Source organism: Raphanus sativus, chromosome 6 (assembly GCF_000801105.2).
Source record: "Raphanus sativus cultivar WK10039 chromosome 6, ASM80110v3, whole genome shotgun sequence".
In the NCBI taxonomy this organism is placed as follows: Eukaryota; Viridiplantae; Streptophyta; class Magnoliopsida; order Brassicales; family Brassicaceae; genus Raphanus; species Raphanus sativus.
Window position 1 is genome coordinate 22,614,258 of NC_079516.1, and position 18,782 is coordinate 22,633,039.

The following is an 18,782-nucleotide window of genomic DNA, read 5'->3' on the forward strand; positions in this document are numbered from 1 at the left end:
TTTAAATTTTATATTTTTAGAAATTAAAAAGTATATATGAACTTTAATTTAAAAATAAATAAATGAGTTATTAGAATCTAAACCGAACCCGCAAATATCCGAATTGAACTGAATCCGCAAAGTTCCAAACTGAACTAAACCAAATCGAACCAAATGATACATGGATGCTCATTTTTAATCAAGTGTAAAAAAGTTATCGATAAAAATGAATATTGTTTATAATAGTTAAATACATCATAGTTGAGAAAAACTCACCACACGCAAGGCGCTGATTATCATCTAGTAATATATTACATTACAAGAGAAATGTCTAGTATGTAGAACCCAATACAAAACAATGAATACAATACACCCCTTCAGTAATCGTTGATTACCTTGTAGCCCACCAGTCTGGTCTCAAATGATTTACCTCTTTAATAAATCGTATCACCTATATATTATTTGAGAAACATTTCAGAAATTTAGAACCCTACTTTTGTATTAATTAAAAAAAGTCTCTCTCCTACGTGTCATTCAATTAGAATGTTTAATTGTCCTATGTGTCAAGCTTATGTTCAAATTGAAAAAATTGGAGGTTCATTACCTTATTTAACTTATAGTCGTGCGTCTCTAGAGAAATTAAAGGAGACTATATGATATCACATCGTTTGTATATAATTATTCATCGTCTAATTTTATCCTAAGTCAAGTGTGTTGTATCTTCATTATCAATCTTTATTTCATATTTATATAAACTTAAACTATCAATATAACAATCACGCCTATATTGACTAAAAGTGCATGACCATTGAAAATAATAAGATGATGCATGCAGTTTCTTTATTTCAATGATCAAGAATTCGAAATGACAACTCTATGAGACATTTTTTTAAAGCTGCATAGTTCCCATCACTTCTGTGTTTGATCCTTGCACAATTTTCTAATGTAAATAATTGTGTTTTCGTTTATATAACTTTCTCCTCCACTCTCTCATGCAAATACCTGAGAGAGATATTGAGAGAAAAATGCAGGGAAACAATGTCATCGTATAATTCATTTAACAATTTTCCTTCCCACGAGAGCCAAGATGAATATGTCGACGAAAATTCCTTGAACTCTGATCCCGCTGTCTATTTCCGAAACGTGAGTCTTGAATATTTTGTTGTGAATTCGATGGCCATGTTGAAGAATCATGCCAAGTTCAAGGCACTCTGTTTAGAGCATGGCAACGCGCAAGCACACTATATTGAAGGCTTCCTCAAATACTTCTTGCACCAAGAAAAACGAATCGGTCTGCGCCATCTACGCCTGTCATCGATTGGGGGCAATTAGAAAGATACGTATCTCTACGGTATTTTACTGATAGCACGGGGTTACTATCCAAAAGAAAAAAAAATATTTGGATAAACTTCAGTGGAAGTTAGATATATCAACGAGTGATCATTGCTGGACCGTCATCAAGAATTCACTAATCGACATCCCGCGCATTATGAGGCCTGAGTACTATGTAAATCTGATGAACATTAAGCCACAAGGCAATTGCAATCCGGATAACATGGTCAAATTATGCGATCATTGTTACTATTTCAAAAGGGTTAACCAATTTGTCCAATTCGCAAGAAACAAAGACTAGTGAGTAGAGAAGAGTTGTGTAATTTGTATTATCTACGTCGTTAGATGTTTCATTTTGTATTTGGAATGTTTGTCTTTTTATTTCGTCGTTTTAATCGAGTATGTGTAATCGAGTTCTGCATTTCTGTATGGATCTTATCAATGGAAAGGTGGCGCCTCTGTTATTTTTAAATATATTTGGTTAAAATCTATTGTTTGATACATATACAAACGATGCGATCATTGTTCGTTTGGTTTGAGCGTATGTTAAACCGAATTATTATAGTTGACGATTTTGTTGGTTTACTAACTATGTAATGGTCATGCGAGAAGATGGGGAAAAATGTAATGCACAAGGCGAGGTTATTTCCATTTAGTGGAGGAATTATAGATTTTACCTTGATACAGTTCGTGTAAGTATTTATTATGTGGCGACTCCATATAAAAATCGCTAAACTTATTCACCAAGGTAAAAAGTATAATATATATGACAATTAAGGTATATTTTAATGACTGTACATATTAGAAATAGATAATATTTAATAATTGCATCAAACGAGAACAGGAAAACGTGATGCCCAAGTCGAGTTATAGATTTATCCCGCATACAAGTCGTGTAAGCAATTGTTTTCGGGTAAGTCTATCTAAAATTGGAAAACTTATTGACCAAGGTAAAAGGTAAAATATTTATATGCAAATTAAGGTTAATTTTAATAAATGTTCATATTAGATTTAGGTAATATTTAATAAGTGTTCAGATCACATATTAGATTTAGGTAATATTTTAATGTCATATACTATCTATATAAAACGATCGTGAATAAGTTACGTGACCATTGCATTACAAATATGATACTAAGAAAAGCCAAACGTGCTTCACAGACAATGTTGTCTCTACATTCTATCGTTGATTTGATACCGTTCTCAAACAACTGGAAGATCCAGGTTAAGGTTATTCATTTGTGGAAACAAAAAACTGTGGGTGGTGGTGAAACCATTGAGATGATTCTGTTCGATGTTAAGGTATTTTTTGCACATATTTTTGTTTAACGTGGACGATTGTTTAGTGTAATATTCTTTTCAGCTAATGTTCAATGCGTTTTGCTTGACAGGGTAATAAATTTCAAGCTTCTGTGAAAACGGAATTGGTGCGTAACTTCGATCCCATCTTGCAAGAAGGCTGCTCTTATATTTTCACCAAATTCTCGCTGCTGCCTGCTGTTGGTATGTATAGAACTACAAAGCATCCGTACCAGATAAATTTCCTATCCAGGACCCGTGTTCTACCCAGTGAGCAACTTCCTGCGGATTTAAGCGGATTCCAACCAGTGAAGTTCAAAGAAGTGCTTGACGGCACACTAAATCCCGATTCTATGGAAAATTTTTTATTCTTTAGTTCACCAAATTCTACGGAAAAAAACAACAACTGAATCTTTTCTATGCAGATATTATCGGCCATATTGTTAAGATTTGTCACATTGAACATGTTAATGTGAATGGAAAGGAGACAGAGAAACTCTGTTTAGAGTTGCGAAACTCCGAGTAAGTTTTTTTTATTTTCTATGTTTGAGACTTATATTATTTGAACACAATGTATATGTATAAAGTTTTTTTTTATGTTTTTGTCTATTTTTCTACATGTCAGTGATGAGAAAATTCCATTGGTGCTATGGGGAAACGTTGCATGTGATGTTAATTATGCAGTCCAGGTGCGCAGCGACTACACAACCATCCGTGTAGTGCGTTTTGGAAAAATCACAGTGTGAAATGGTAAGAATAGAAAACAAAGTGTTACTTTTTTTGTGAACACAACACAATTATTTAAATTGATGCGTTTACTAACGTCTAAATATTTTTTCTTATAACATGAGAAATAAGTTTCAGTAATGCTTTCAATATCAGTGATATTGTATTGGATCCTCTGATGATTGAAGTAAAGAATTTCCTTGCTAGGTATAACTTGATTTGTTTTGGTCGTTTCTATAATTGTTTTTTTTCGTACTAATGCATATTACGGATCATGTTTCCTTTCAATATATGAGCTCAAATATATTTTTTTTGTTTTGAATTTAAATGATAGCTTGCCTGACGATGATCTCCCTTTAGCCATTGTGGATTCAAAGTATCAGGCGATGGTTCAAGCTGTCGCTGGAGATGTTATGTTCTGCCATACACCTAAAAAAACTATTGCGGAGGTTTTGGAAACGAAACAGGTTTGTTACACCAGTTTATTTGTCTATCTTCTTCTTAATAATACTAACCAATTTTCGTACATATTGGCTGTAAGTTTTAACTTGAACAAATTTTTATTACGTACGAAAATTGTATGGTGCTGTGCACAGTCGCTGCCATTGATTCTAACATGGGATGGTTTTACTTGGCCTACAAAGTTTGTTCTAAGAAAGTCTTAAGCAACGACCAAAGTTGTTATTGTCTGAAGTGCAACATTTACAATCCACAGACTATTCCTAGGTATTGGAAATTGTTTAATATACAATTCTTTGTACCTATTTGTTCGAAGTGGTGAAAGCAACAACTATGATATATGTAGGTATATGTTGCATTTGGTTGTCCTGGATAACACAAGCAACACTAAATTTGTGGTGTTTGATAACCATGTCACTCAACTGCTAAAGCAACCATTCTTAGCGGTGACAGGAGCATCGGACACGCCGGCGGTAGTATACTAACGAGTCCATCTTATTATTGTTTAATTTTGTGCAATTAGTTGTGATGTTGGGTTTGTTCGTTATTGTATATTAATGAAAAAGAGCTTCTCCCACAGTTGCTTAACACTATAGTCGGCAAAACTTTCCTGTTCAAGATAGGAATCAGACGTGAGAATATTCTCAACAGACATGAATCCTACCCTGTTTTGAAGATAGTCACCGACAGGAATGTGATTTATGAATGTGACCCGTGCTTGTGTTCGAATGTAAGCTGGGTTATCCGAAAAATTGTAAGGTTGACCATAGTAGTTTGTTTAAGTATCGATCGTTTTATGTATATATCTTTGCAGGAAACTGAAGACACATACTTTGGTATGACTCCCGCTAAACGCATTAGGGCGTTCAACGGAGATTTTGCAGAGCGTAACGATCAAAGTTCGGCCACTAGCAGTTTAAGTTCTGTGACGAACAAGCGGATGAAGTTAGACAAAAGTGGCTGAAGTTTGCTTTGTGTTCCAAGAAGTGCTGAGGCTTTTTTATTTGCTTTTTCGTTTATTTTTATTTATTTAGCTTATTTTGTTGGCTTTTTTAATTTTGCTTTTTCGTTTAGTTTTATTTCCCGCATCTAATATTATATAATCGAAAGTCTCTTTATCATAATCGACTTCCCTTTTATTATACTGGAATATATATTCTTTTAGTTATTGTATAATTAATCTTAGACATAATTCTATTAGAGTTTAGTTTGTTTGAAATCTTTACCTTTTATGCATACTACGTCAGATATCCCTTGCTCAGCACCATTTGTCTCTCCAAACGCCATACTTTCTATTCTGTGCATCTACATCGTTACGAAGAGACATTGTCATACGAGATGCTTATAATAAGAAAAAAACATTCACATAGTTGTACAACTTTAGCATATAACTTAATGTCAGGGCGATTAACTTTGAATTGAACGTTAGGATCATATTATCTGTATCATACTATGATAAGAAGACGCTAAATTTACGCAAAGAATTTGATTTAGAAAATTTATAATATAAATATTAAAATTTGACCCCATTTTTGTTTTCAACGTTATCAAGAATCGATTTAGAAAATGATATCATATAAATATGAAAATGAGACAAATGTATTTCTATAATATTACTATTAGGGTTGATCCTGCGAATTAGGGATTGCTATTGTTTGATAACCTTTAAATTTATTACCTATTTCGTAAGGAAACCTATATGGTATCATACTTTCCTACTTCTTTATCAAGGAAACATTCAATGAAATATATCTTTATTCTAGATTTTTCACAATGAATGTGTTCAATATGAGTATTACCTCTTTCTCAAGCAAACTTTTTATGCCGTCATACATTAATCGAAATATGTTTTTATTATACGATGTTTCACAAGGAATGTTATTAATATGAGTATATATGTTATTTTAATAATTCGCTTTCCTATTTCTTTATCAAGGAAACATTCAATGAAATAAATTTTTATGTTATGAGTTTTTTCACAACGAATGTGTTGAATATGAGTATTACCTCTTTCTCAACCAAACCTTTTATGGCGTCATACTTTCCTAAATCTTTATGAAGGACACATTAATGGAAATATGTTTTTATTATACGATGTTCCACAAGGAATGTGATTAATATGAGTATATATGTTGTCATTAATCATTTGCTTTGTCTTCAAGTTGAAGTCAAGGAGAGCCCTATATACTATGACTATATATATAGTCCTCGCCATTTCATGCTTCAATACACACATTCAAGTTCATCTCGAACGGAAAAAAAATGATGGCTACCAGTGCAATTTCTGAGCTTAAACCTTACAAGTCAATGTGGATGATTAAGGTTAAAGTGCTTAAATTATGGAAGCAATATTCGGCTGCAGGTGGAGAAACTATGGAGATGGTTCTCAATGATGCCATTGTATGATTTTTTTAGAAATTTGTAGTTCTTTTTTCTTTATACTATCGATTGGCTATATTTTACTTATTTTTTTACATTCCAAATAACTAACTTATTGTTTTATATTCTTTTATGTCTTAGGGTGATAAAATCCATGCATCAATGAAGAAAGAGTTGGTTTCACAGTTTGAACCTGCTCTTAAACAAGGGTACACGAAGATACTCTTAAATTTTGCACTAACCCAGTCTGTAGGTTCCTATCGAACTTCCATGCATCCTTATAAAATTCCTCTCGACGACCCGTGTTCGTTTCTGTGATAATTTTCCAGACAATGTCCCCAATTACACACCTATGAAATACAGAGATGTATTTCAAGGGGCTATGAATCCGGATTACTTGGTTGGTGAGTTGTGCTATGTTCCTTTACTCTACTCTTCTTTGGTATTTAAAATGTTTCTGCTATATCTTTAATAATAGTGTTCAAAACTAATTGTGTTATATGTTGCAGATGTAATTGGTCAGATTGTGGAGGTGAGTAATGTTGAAGTTGTTGCTGTCAATGGAAAGGATACAAATAAGATAGCTTTGCAACTTCGCGACTCAGAGTAAGTGTATTATACCGAGTTTTGTGTAGATTTAAGTTTAAGAAAATATTTGATCATGTCTGAATTTATTATGATTGTATTCTGTTTCAGGGATGATCGTCTTATAGTTGTCTTGTGGGGAAAATTTGCCAATGATGTTGATGATGCAGTCTAGGGAAGTAATGGACAGTCGGTTCTTTTTGTGTTACGGTTTGGGAAAATTAAAGTGTGGAAAGATAAAATTTTGTATTTTTTCTGATTCATTTATTGTGGTTGTTCAAAAATTATTTTCACGGTCTTTTGTTCGGGGCAGATGAGTATAGCATTTCAAATGCGTACAATGTTTCTGACATCTTTGTCAATCCAACGAACGCACAAGGTAAGGCTTTTATTGAAATGTATGTTTTATAAGCATTATTGTAGATAGAAACATTTGTTATTTCTGACTATAATTGTATTATGCTCATGTGTTCTTAGGTTGCCAAAAGAATAGTATGTCTTTATCCATTGTTGAGGCTAATCCTAACAAATCAATTTCTGGTGTCTCTGATAAGGAATATTTCTTTGTGAACACACAGAGAAAGAATATCGCTGAGCTTTTGGATACAAAACAAGTAACTGTTATTACACTGTTTCAACATTTTTTTTTGAGGAACGAGTCATACGATACCGCATCTTTTAACTTTTGTAAGCGGAGAGGTGCGTTCTCTTGAGCATGATTGTTTCAATTGATGGTGATATGGGTTGGTTCTATCTCAGCTGCAAAGTGTGTTCAAAGAAAGTTTTAGCTGTTCCAAATGATACCATTGAAGATGGTACTAGCGAGGATGTGATGGGGCATATATACTTTTGTGTCAAATGTAACACCTATAATCCTTCGATTATCCCAAGGTGAGGAACACATGGTTTTATGATTTTTTAGATATTTTGTATTACTTGCATCAATTTTGTATGTACACATATATGAATTAACTTTATTGTCAGTTAGGTACAAGTTGCATTTGGTTGTTGTTGATGAGACAAAAGTGACAACAAAGTTACTTCTGTTTGATAACCATGATGTGCAACTTCTTCGTCAACAATGCATTGAGCTGGCAGGACCGTTGCTAAAAGATAAGGTATATCGTGAAACTATATATTTGAATATCGTCTTACATAATTTAGTGTTAATATTTATATATATTTTGTGCATTGTAGATAAAGGAGACTAATGTTATGCCTCCTCTGAGTAGTATTGTTGGGAAAAAGTTTCTCTTTAAACTAAGTGTTGAGAAGGAGAATTTTCAATACAAACATGATACGTACAAGGTTATGAAGATCATCACAAACAAAGATTTGATTGAGGAGTTCGAGCAATTCGGGTCGCCTAATGTATAGACCTGACGGAAACTTTACTCTCCATTACGATTTATGTGTACAATTTATTAACCTGTATGTAAATGTTTCTTTCAGGGGAGTGAAGACACGATGGTGCCATATAACTCAGCCCAATCCGAAGCTCCTGAGGTATGTATATTGTATTATGCCTAGAGAGAGTTAATATGTCTATATTATATTGACTTTTTGTTTTTTTTTAATATGGAGATCACTTATACATATCTTATATTTGTAGGGCAATTTAACGCTACCCGGATCGTCATCACCCAGATCAGTTTCATGTGATCAGATGACACCAGCAAAGCGCCAACGTGGTCCCGTAAAGAATTTAGAGGAAGCATTTGACCAGAGTTCGGTGAGAAGAGTGCAGTTCTAATCAAAATCAAGGAAGAGAAGGTTGAAAAAAGTGGCTGAAGATCGAACAAGATGATCTATCATGGAGGCTTTCTATAGAATTTTAATATCAAAGTTTTTTTTTTCCTTTCAGTTGTTTTTTAATTGCGGTTTATGTGAAGCCAGTTTCAGACTTCAATTGGTTTTGGTGCGTTTTTAATATATAATAGAAAGCCTCATTCAATTTATATATTCTTCACATTTTATATTCTTCACATTTTCTGTGATTTATTTTTCTAGCATGTTCTACCGTGCATCTTAATATGCATAAAAATCCGTAGAGTTGATAGTGATTACCTTTTTCGGCTGCTCCTTTTAAGACCCAAATATTGTATTTGCTGGCTTTTTCTTCTCTTTTTTTTTCCACACAATAATAGTTATCCGTATTCGAGAAAATGTATAATTGTTATGTATAAAAACACTTCTTATAAAACACTTCTTATAAAATGTATAACATGCACCATGAAAGACAATATGAGAAGAAGATTTGTTTTTAAAAAAAAAAAAATTGTGCAGCTTTTGTTCAACTTTTGGAAATTAGTTGTTTCTTTTCCTTCTATATTGTGGTTTTCTTTTAAATTATGTTTATGTGCTTTGCTACCTATCGTTGCTATATTTAATCATTTTATTTTGGGTTTCTAATAAAATTTAAGTTATGATTATGCTTGCTATCCTGTTCTACTTTCAAAAACTATATAAACAGAGTGATTGATAGTTAGATTCCTATGCTCATAATTGTAATTTTTATAAATGCGTGTCACTTTGCTAACCCACCTAACTAATCATCTAAAGTGTTTTGGTCAGACGTTGAGGTATAACATTATCAATATTTGGTCTGTCAAAAGAAATTCACAAACATGAATGTTTTTGGAAATTTATCTTATATCAAGTTGACCAGCGGTTGTTCTCAATGGACGGACTTCTGTGAGGCAAAATTTCGTCGGTTGAAATTCTAGGTGCCTGCCTTTGTTACCTGCGTCAGATTTGACTGCATCACATTAGTTTCGATTCAGAACAACCGTTGAGGTATAACATTATCAAGATTTGGCCTGTGAAAACAAAATCACAAACATGAATGTTTTTGGAAACTTATCTTAGGAACTATCAAGTTGACCAGCGGTTGTTCTCAATGGACGGACTGTTGTGAGGCTAAATTTCGTCGGTTGGAATTCTTTGTCCCTGCCTTTGTTACCTGCGTCAGATTTGACTGCATCACATTAGTTTTGATTCAGATCTTCCACATATGGTTAAATTAAACCTTCATATAATAAAATCAGATAACGAAATTCAATTTATATAGCCGAATATGATTTTGCGTTGTTTCAAAACCTCGATCTAATCATTGTATGGGTTATCTACATCTTTCAAGGACAGTTTTGAATCACTCAATATGAAATATAAAAGAATCAACTAATTTCTATTTCAGATCCGAACAGTATAATTGCTAATTTGTTTATTGGAAGACGAGACTAACCTGACCGCGATCTATCTTGATCTTTACATGCAAGATCCCGATGTGTTTAGAGGTAGCCGGAACGAAAAACTGTCCTGAAATGTTCGATTGATTGATATTTGATCGGTAATGAAGAGTTCTTGCGAAGGAATGCGAGAGAAGAAATATTTTTTTTGGTCAAAGAGAAGAAATATCAACCGACAAAATGAGAGAGCAAATGATACATCATAGCTGGAATCACTTTACAGAACATGTTTCAGAATTTTCGGTTTTGGGCTTAATATATTAAATGAATGCATATTATTTGGCCCATAATCTCATAAAAGGCATTTGAGATCGTATCAAACCAGGTTCAGCTACATAGGGGATTACACATCCCCCCCATTCCACTCAGTCACTACAATATATATGATATGATGTTATCCTTAAATCAAAGTGATTGTAAAGAATTAATGCTAATTAACATCAGATCTCATTAATTGGGAGTTCTCTTCAATTACGATTTATAAATAAGGAAATATCAATTTAATTAGACGATTTATAAATTAGTCATTATCATACGAATTTGTCCTAATTGCTTCAACATTTATATTACCATTTATTCTATTCAAGGTACTCAAAACTCGTGATATTTTTGTTTGCTAAATATATATATAAAACCTGCTTAAAGTTTAACCACATTTATATCACCTCATAATAAACAATTTCAACATCAACTCATCTGGCATTTTTCAAATTACTGCTGGACACATTTATATACTCATAGAAAGAAATAATATATAATTACGTGATATTCATTTCCGTGTTAGTATACGCAAAAGAAAAAATGCAGCATTATACGTATATAACCTATTATATCTTAATTTGTAGACAAAATCACATATCATCTAGAATCTACGCTTTTGAAGTTGCATAGAATCCCATCTATATTATTTTGTGTTCTATTTTTAATATATTTGAGTTCCTGATTTCGATTAAAATTCATCATGATTCTTTTTGATGAATGATTAAGTTGCTGGTTTAATTTAAAATATGTGTCCTACTACTAATCTTAATCTATCGATATCTACACACAATTTTTATAATAACTAAACTAAGGTGACCCACTCAATATTGAGAATTGAAAAGAACAAAGCATGCCAAAATGCACTATGACCGAGATTACCTGATTTGATTAAGCATGCAAAAAAGCAATAATTTGGAGAATTGAAATGAATTTATATGACTTCGACATCAGCCTTTTTAAAGCTGCTTACTCCCTTCATCCTATGCGTTTTTTCATATCACTCTGAAGAAAGCTTTATTAAAGCTGGTAGTTTATATTCCTTGTTCATGCCTTATTTAAGCTTTTGTTCATAGTTCTTCTTCTTGCACTTTCAAATCGTAAACAACAGAGAGAGAGAGAGTACAAACGAATTGAGAAAAATAAAAAAGCACGCAAAGAAGCTTTGTATCAGCACGATGGGTTCCGATAGAACCGTTAACAACTACACCACGCTCGAAATCATTATCTTATCTGAAGACAACGACAATACACCTAATGATGATACCAACAGCTATTTCCAAAACATCAGTCTCCGGTACTTTGTAGACGAACCACTCCAAATGAAGACTCAACACGAAAAGTTCAAGGAACTCTGCATGATGAACGGCAATCCAGAGGCACACTACATTGAGGGCATACTCCAGTACTTTGAACACAAAAACAAAGTCACAGGTATGTATCATCTTCGCCAATCAGCCTGGTTAAACTATTCAAACGGAATTCATCTCTACGGCTTATTAATGCTTGCCCGAGGTCACTATCCAACCGGAAAAAAATATAAGGATAAACTTCAATGGAAACTAAGTATATCAACCTCCGATTTATGCTGGGAAAGTATCAAGAATTCACTTAGTCCAATCTATGTCGAAATGAAGAGGCGTTATCTTGTTAATATGGTAAACCTGGCGCCAAGGGCACAACATTTGTGTCATGATAGCATGGCGGAAGTGTGCGAGCATTGTTATTACTACAAAAGGCTGAACCAATTTTATGTCTTCGCAACTAATAAAGTATAAACTTGGAGGGGAGAGTTGTAATAACATTTTCTATGGGAGATGTATGGAAACTTTTATTATCAATGTCTATTTTCTTATTTTGTCTTTCATTGTTTAGTTTTATATGATGAATTGAGAAATATTCATTGTGTATGTTTATCATTGTTAAGTTTTATTTGATGGATTTTAATATTTTTCTAAATGGTATCGCATCTTTATATTATAGTTCCCGAATATAATTAGAAATTTAATACATTATTATCGCTTAGTTGAAGATGAATGTTATCGGAAAATTAAGAAAAGAAAGGTTGAAATACAATCATTTCACATCCATATATACGATATAATTGATACATTTTTTTGTATGGAAATAATAAAAAATATTTCCATTTCGGATAGGTATATCATTTTCAACGTAAAACACTTTTCTATCATATATATCCGAGAAGTATACAATGTATTTTAATTTGGATATGTTAATTAATTATCATTTATTGATGATTTTGAAAAGAAGACAAAACCAATATGGTATTTTTGATCTTATACAAGCATGACACATTCAAAGTCAACAAGATAATGACCAATCTTGATATCATCTCTGAGTTTGTGTCACCAAATCCCCTAAAGGTAAGTGTCTTTTATATTTATTTCGTTTCTCATCCATTTACCATTTAATAGTTTGAACAATGAGATTATATGTGAGTTTGGCTTCTCCCTTTTCCAAAAAATAAATATTTAATATTTATTTGGGTTATAATGTTTTGCAAATCAGGAATCCTTGATTCTAATGAGTGAAGGTTCGTCGCAGGAACGTTATCCAAGTGATCTAACCCCAGCTAAACATAGAGGAGGACCTGTCGTGAATTTGGATGAAGAACCCTATTTGAACTCTGTTACGAAATCAGGCATCACTACTCGGATCAAGAAGGAAAAGCATGACAAAAGTGGGTAGGTGGAGACACATTTGAAACTATATAAAAGATGCATTCACTTTCACATTATTTTTAATAAGTTTCAACTATTTATGCTTTGGTTTTCTATTATTCTTCATTTTAACTAAAATATAAAAACATCGACATTAAATCAACTGCAGCATTCTATGTATATATCATATTATTTCTTAATTTAAAATTTTACAATTTCTAATCTCCTTCTATATTATTACAAAATCAACTATTGTTGTAACAGAACCTCACTCCGCGCAGGGCGCGGATTATCACCTAGTATATCCTATTAAAATTAAAGTACAAATGAGAAATAACTCTTATTTCTTTTCATTATTTACACTTTTTGCCACTGGTTTAGATTAAAAAGATTTTGCTAATTTATCCAAATCATTTCACACAAAGTCATTAGCAAAGCCCATTACGATTTTTTAATTAACATTTTAATGGGTTTGCGTTTTGTCTAATTGTCTTATATCTAATCATCTCTAATCTTTAACCATTTGATTGGGCCTTTGTTATTCACCATTTTCTTTTAACACGTATAAACCAGCAATTAAAAAGCCTATTTAGTAATACTATATATTGCTTTATACATATATATATATATATATTATATATATTATATATATATATATATTATATATATATATATATATATATATATATATATATATATATATATATATATATATCTAATTACATAATAAACATTAAATAATTTTTAAAAATTAAAATTTGAATTTACTGATATACATAAATCTTGTCAATTTATATTTGATATACAATAATATTTGAACATAAACTTATGCATTTCTAAATATTTAAACCAAATATTTTACTCCATGCAAGTGAACGAGTATAAAAATATACCAAATATTTATTTTACTGACCATAAAATTAACAAACTACCACAGACACAATATATGATTAACAAAAATCAGTTTCAACTATTTAGATACAAATAACTAATGTAATTCATCATTCAAACAAACATTGCACCATATAATATAAGATATTTAATATCACAATTTTATAACCTATAATAAATATCACAACATTTCAAACCGAAAAAAACAAATGTACGGATGCGCAGATCAAAGTCTAGTGATTTTTAAATGTTCATAAAAAAACTAGGTGTCTTCCTGCACCATGTGCAGTAAAAGAATTTTAAAATATTTTTTAAAAGATAAATATAAATTATATTTTTTTATTAATATTATTAATTTTCTTTTTTTATCAATATTTTAATATAAATTTGATTTAACTGAACATTAAAATTAAGATAAAACCAATTTTTTTTATTTTGAATTATATTTAAGAATGTGCATGTATATATTTAAAATTATAATCTTATGTAGATTTTTCTATCTATTTATTTTAATTAAATATATTAAATAAATATGTAAAATTTCAGAATTGTCAAAAATTAAAATTAAACGATATTTATAAAATCAGTAAATATATATAAGAAACTAGTGATTTTACGATTTAATTTGATTTTATGATTTAATTTTATAATTTTCTAAAAATATGTATATAATTTTGAAATATTTTTAATTTAAATGATATTTCAAATTTTAAAAAGCCATAATTAAATATATATTTATTTTAATGATGATTTATCCGTTATTGCCATATTTTTAAAAAGTCCAAAAATATAAATCGATAATAAATATAATATATGAGTTATTACCATATTTTAAATTTTTTATCAAAAATATAAATTAACATTAAATATAATTGTCCATGTCATATTAATCTATAAGACATGTCATCAATTTTAGTAGCTATGTCACAATTATTAATCTAGGTGTTTTCAGTAACCATGTGTAGTGATGGATTTTTTAAAAGTTAAATTTTATATTTTAAAATGTAATTTATTAATATTATATATTTTATTATTTTGACTAATAATTAATATAAATATCATTAATTAAGCATAAAATTAAGAGAAAATATTTTTTTTTATTTTAAATTATATTTAAGAATATATATGTATATATATAAAGTTAAAATCTTAGATAAAAAATTATTTATTTCATTTGGTTAAATTATTAAATCAACTTGTACAAAATTACTAAAAATCATATAAAATTGTATAGTTATCAAAATTTAAAACTAAATAATATTTATATAATTTGTAGATATCTAAAAGAAACTAATGATATTACGATTTATTTTTTTAATTCAGAAAATTTAGAAAATTATAGATAATAAAAAATTTATTATTATAAAAGTAAAATTATATAATATTTTGAAATTCAAAATATCATATTTGAATATATTTATTTTAGTGATGATTTATGAGTTATTACCATATTCTACAAAGTTTACAAAAAAATATAAATCAATATTAAATGTAATATATGAGTTATTTCCATATTCTAAAAATATTTTCAAAAATATATATTAGCATTAAATATAATTGTCCATGTCATATTTAACCATATGACATGTCATCAATCTTAATAGCCACGTTACAATTTTTTTGTGAAAACGATTGTAGAGAAGACATGTGGCAAATCACTTCTCAAATATAGACTATGAGATGAGATATTCTTAAATTGTGAAATCTTTTTTTAAGGGTATATAGGATATTTCTCTATTTTAAAATGTATATTTGCAAAGCATAGTAGAAAAGGAACGAAAAATCTGAAAAGCTGGATCGTGGATACATCTAAAACCCTAAAAACCCCAATTGGTTGAATAAACCGCCACCAAAGCGAACAATCAAAGATCTCATCTCATTTTCCCCCAGCAGCTATGAGGAGAGTTACCGGACTCGCTGCGCGCACTATCTCATCCTCCGTCGCTGTCCTTCCACGGCTCGGTCATACCACAGCGATGATGACCACGATTCCTTCTTCCGAGCCTCCGTCCCCGAGATTTGGTGGTCTACCCACGCCCACTTTTGCCGGCGGAGTCGCTGGGATTGTTTTCTTTTCCGCCGCCGCCGCATCGTCCCTTGGTCAAGAAGTCCACGCCAAGGACATGTCCCATAAATTCAACCCTAAAGAGGTGGTTCTGTATCAGTACGAGGCTTGCCCTTTCTGCAATAAGGTCAAAGGTAATGTTTTAGATCCGATCCAGTTTCATTTGGTTTCTTGTCTTTTTACGGATTCATTAAATGATCGTGTATATCTTCTCTCTATAGCCTTCTTGGATTTCAACAAGATTCCATACAAGATTGTTGAAGTGAATCCCTGTTTAAGAAAGAAATTAAATGGTCTGATTACAAGAAGGTGCCCATCCTTACTGTTGATGGTGAACAATTAGTTGATTCGTCAGGTTTGTGCCTAAACCTGTATTCTTCTTTCCAGGACTACACATGCTTTGTTTAGTAGTCTTTTTTATGTCTATGGTGCAGTGATAATCGATAGCTTATTCCAAAGGATGCACCCTGAAATTTCAAAGTCTGAAGATGATGAAGAGATGAAATGGCGCAAGTATGATTCTCTTTTTCTTTCTTATTTTGGTGACCTATACTGGTTTCTTGTTCTAGGGTATGTGACACTACAGAACCTGCAGCTGATAACGAATCTACGTTTGATAGGTGGGTTGACAATCACCTTGTGCATATTTTGTCACCAAACATATACAGGAGTACTTCAGAGGCTCTGGAGTCCTTTGACTACATCACCACCCATGGTATTGTTGCAGTCTTGTTTGCTTCTTCTTTGTATGCTCTTTTTGTATTTATATCCTTTTGGATTATAGATATTGGTCAGTATTTTATAACCGGATGAGTTCTTGGGATTCCTATTTTTATATAATCATAAAGCTTGTGTAGGTAGGAGTGTAAATCTTGTTTAAGACCTAATATATTGCCCTGGATAATTATAGGAAATTTCGGTTTCACGGAAAGATTAGTGGCAAAGTATGCAGGAGCAACGGCAATGTACTTTGTATCGAAGAAACTGAAGAAGAAATATAACATAACTGATGAACGTGCAGCTCTTTATGATGCTGCTGAGACATGGGTCGATGCCCTGAATGGGCGTCCATTCCTCGGTATATCCAACTTCACTATCCAAATTCATTGTCCTCACTTTCTTTGATTGGTCCATAATTGTAGCATTTATTTACAGGTGGGTCAAGACCAAACTTAGCCGATCTCGCTGTATTTGGTGTTTTGAGGCCTATAAGGTACCTTAGATCGGGTAAGGATATGGTTGACAACACGCGCATAGGTGAATGGTATTCTCGAATGGAGAACACGGTCGGAGAGCCTTCTGGGATCAAAGAGTAAAGGAGTTTGCTTTGCTTTGCTTTGCTTTATATCTTTAATAAGACTATGAATTACATAATATTTCGCTGATTTCATGGCGTAATAATGTCTTCAGTTTTAGAACTAGAGAAAGAAACCAAAGTAAAAAACTTCTCTTCTGAATGAGGATTTAAAGTACTGTGACATGCATGGTTTGTCATTCATGCTTTTGCTAAAAAGTCGCTTGTTTGATTCTTTTATTGTAACTATTGAATCAGTTCTACAACATATAGGGGATGATCGATTAGGATGTTTGAGGTGATTTTAGCTTTAACTACCTACCGCATTTAAACCAATCATGATTTATATTGATTTTTAAAGATACATCCAAAAGAAAACAGTTTTTCTTTTTTTGTTCCATCTAATTATATTAAAGAAAATGGACCAAGCCAAACAACATACAAAAAGTTGTAGTCCACAAAGCAACCCGGTCCAACAAATCCATACAAACACAATACGCCCAAAGGCCCCAATGACCCACGGCCCAAATACAAGAAATCCTAAGATCGAAAGGATGCTGCCGCCGCATGCATCTCACATCCGGGATCCTGACCACCCTGCCAGAATTCACCGGAGACCGACCGCTCCACTACCTCTTCACCGCAAATGCCTTGACTCCAGTGTTTCCTTCATAGGAGAGAAACCATCGCTCCTGCGAGATCTCCTTCTTCACTAATCTTTGCTAACACCGAGAACACCGAGAAAAGGAAGTCGCGTGAAAACAACTTCATTCACCGTCGGAGATCTTCAGAATTCTCCCGACTACCAAACCAACACTCACACCCTAGACCCTTGCTCTCTGCGCCTCTCACCCCATCGGAACCAAACCGTTCAAGGCTAAAGCGCAGATCAAACTACCAAACTAAAAACCTAAAGAAAAAAAGAAACCAGATCCGCCGTCAACCGAAAGGAATGGTGACGCGGTAACTTAAGCCGACCGTCCTCCTTTGTAGAAACAGAAGCGACGGCGGAGACTAGAGCCGACCGGCCACCGAGAGGGCAATGCACCGAAGGAAACAAAAGAGATACAACCAGAATAACTCTCACCAAAACTCAACAAATCCCGGCCGACGACATCTCTGAGAAAGCCCATCGTCGTCGGCCAGAAGCAAAACCCCCGATCTACTTTCTCTCTCCTCTCTAACTTCTCTCTTGGTTTGATAATCTAATATGACAAAAAACATCCAAAAGAAAACAGTTTACAACTTTATTTTTTAAAGGAAATTCGGCCAAAAAAATCTCAACTTTGCAAGAATTGCCAAAAAATACATGAATTTCTCGGCTGACCAAAAAACACTAAACTTTCATTGACTTTACAATTAATGAACAATGTTTTCGTTGACTTGCCAATTTAACACGCCGTCAGTTAATTTAACAAAAAAGTTTAACGTCGTTTATTGTTGGCGTTAAAGTGAAACGACGTCGTTTTCAAATGAGATGAAACGACGTCGTTTTACATAATTTGAAAAATAAAAACAATTAGACCCCTAGAATCGAACTAAGGTTGGTTGGATCATATGGCAAGGTATTTTACCACTAGGCTAGT

At 32.2% G+C, this 18,782-nt stretch overlaps 1 protein-coding gene and 1 long non-coding RNA gene across 3 annotated transcripts; one reads left to right on the forward strand and one right to left on the reverse strand.

Annotated features, from left to right (window-relative positions):
- Nucleotides 1-250: 250 nt before the first annotated feature.
- LOC130496627 (uncharacterized) lies at nt 251-10,170 on the reverse strand. 2 transcript variants are annotated; one of them, XR_008935781.1, is made up of 3 exons: nt 10,004-10,170; nt 5,022-9,721; nt 251-430 (listed from the first exon to the last, which is right to left on the reverse strand). It is a non-coding gene; the product is annotated as an uncharacterized LOC130496627 (long non-coding RNA). The 2 variants fall into 2 exon arrangements; XR_008935782.1 differs by lacking the exon at nt 251-430 and adding an exon at nt 685-1,287.
- A 5,424-nt stretch (nt 10,171-15,594) lies between these two features.
- Nucleotides 15,595-17,382, forward strand: LOC108819600 (uncharacterized). Its single transcript, XM_018592657.2, is given in 7 exon segments — nt 15,595-16,036; nt 16,124-16,174; nt 16,177-16,257; nt 16,337-16,415; nt 16,523-16,617; nt 16,813-16,980; nt 17,058-17,382. Coding segments are annotated over 7 exon segments (939 nt in total). The 5' UTR covers nt 15,595-15,732; the 3' UTR covers nt 17,219-17,382.
- Nucleotides 17,383-18,782: the final 1,400 nt, after the last annotated feature.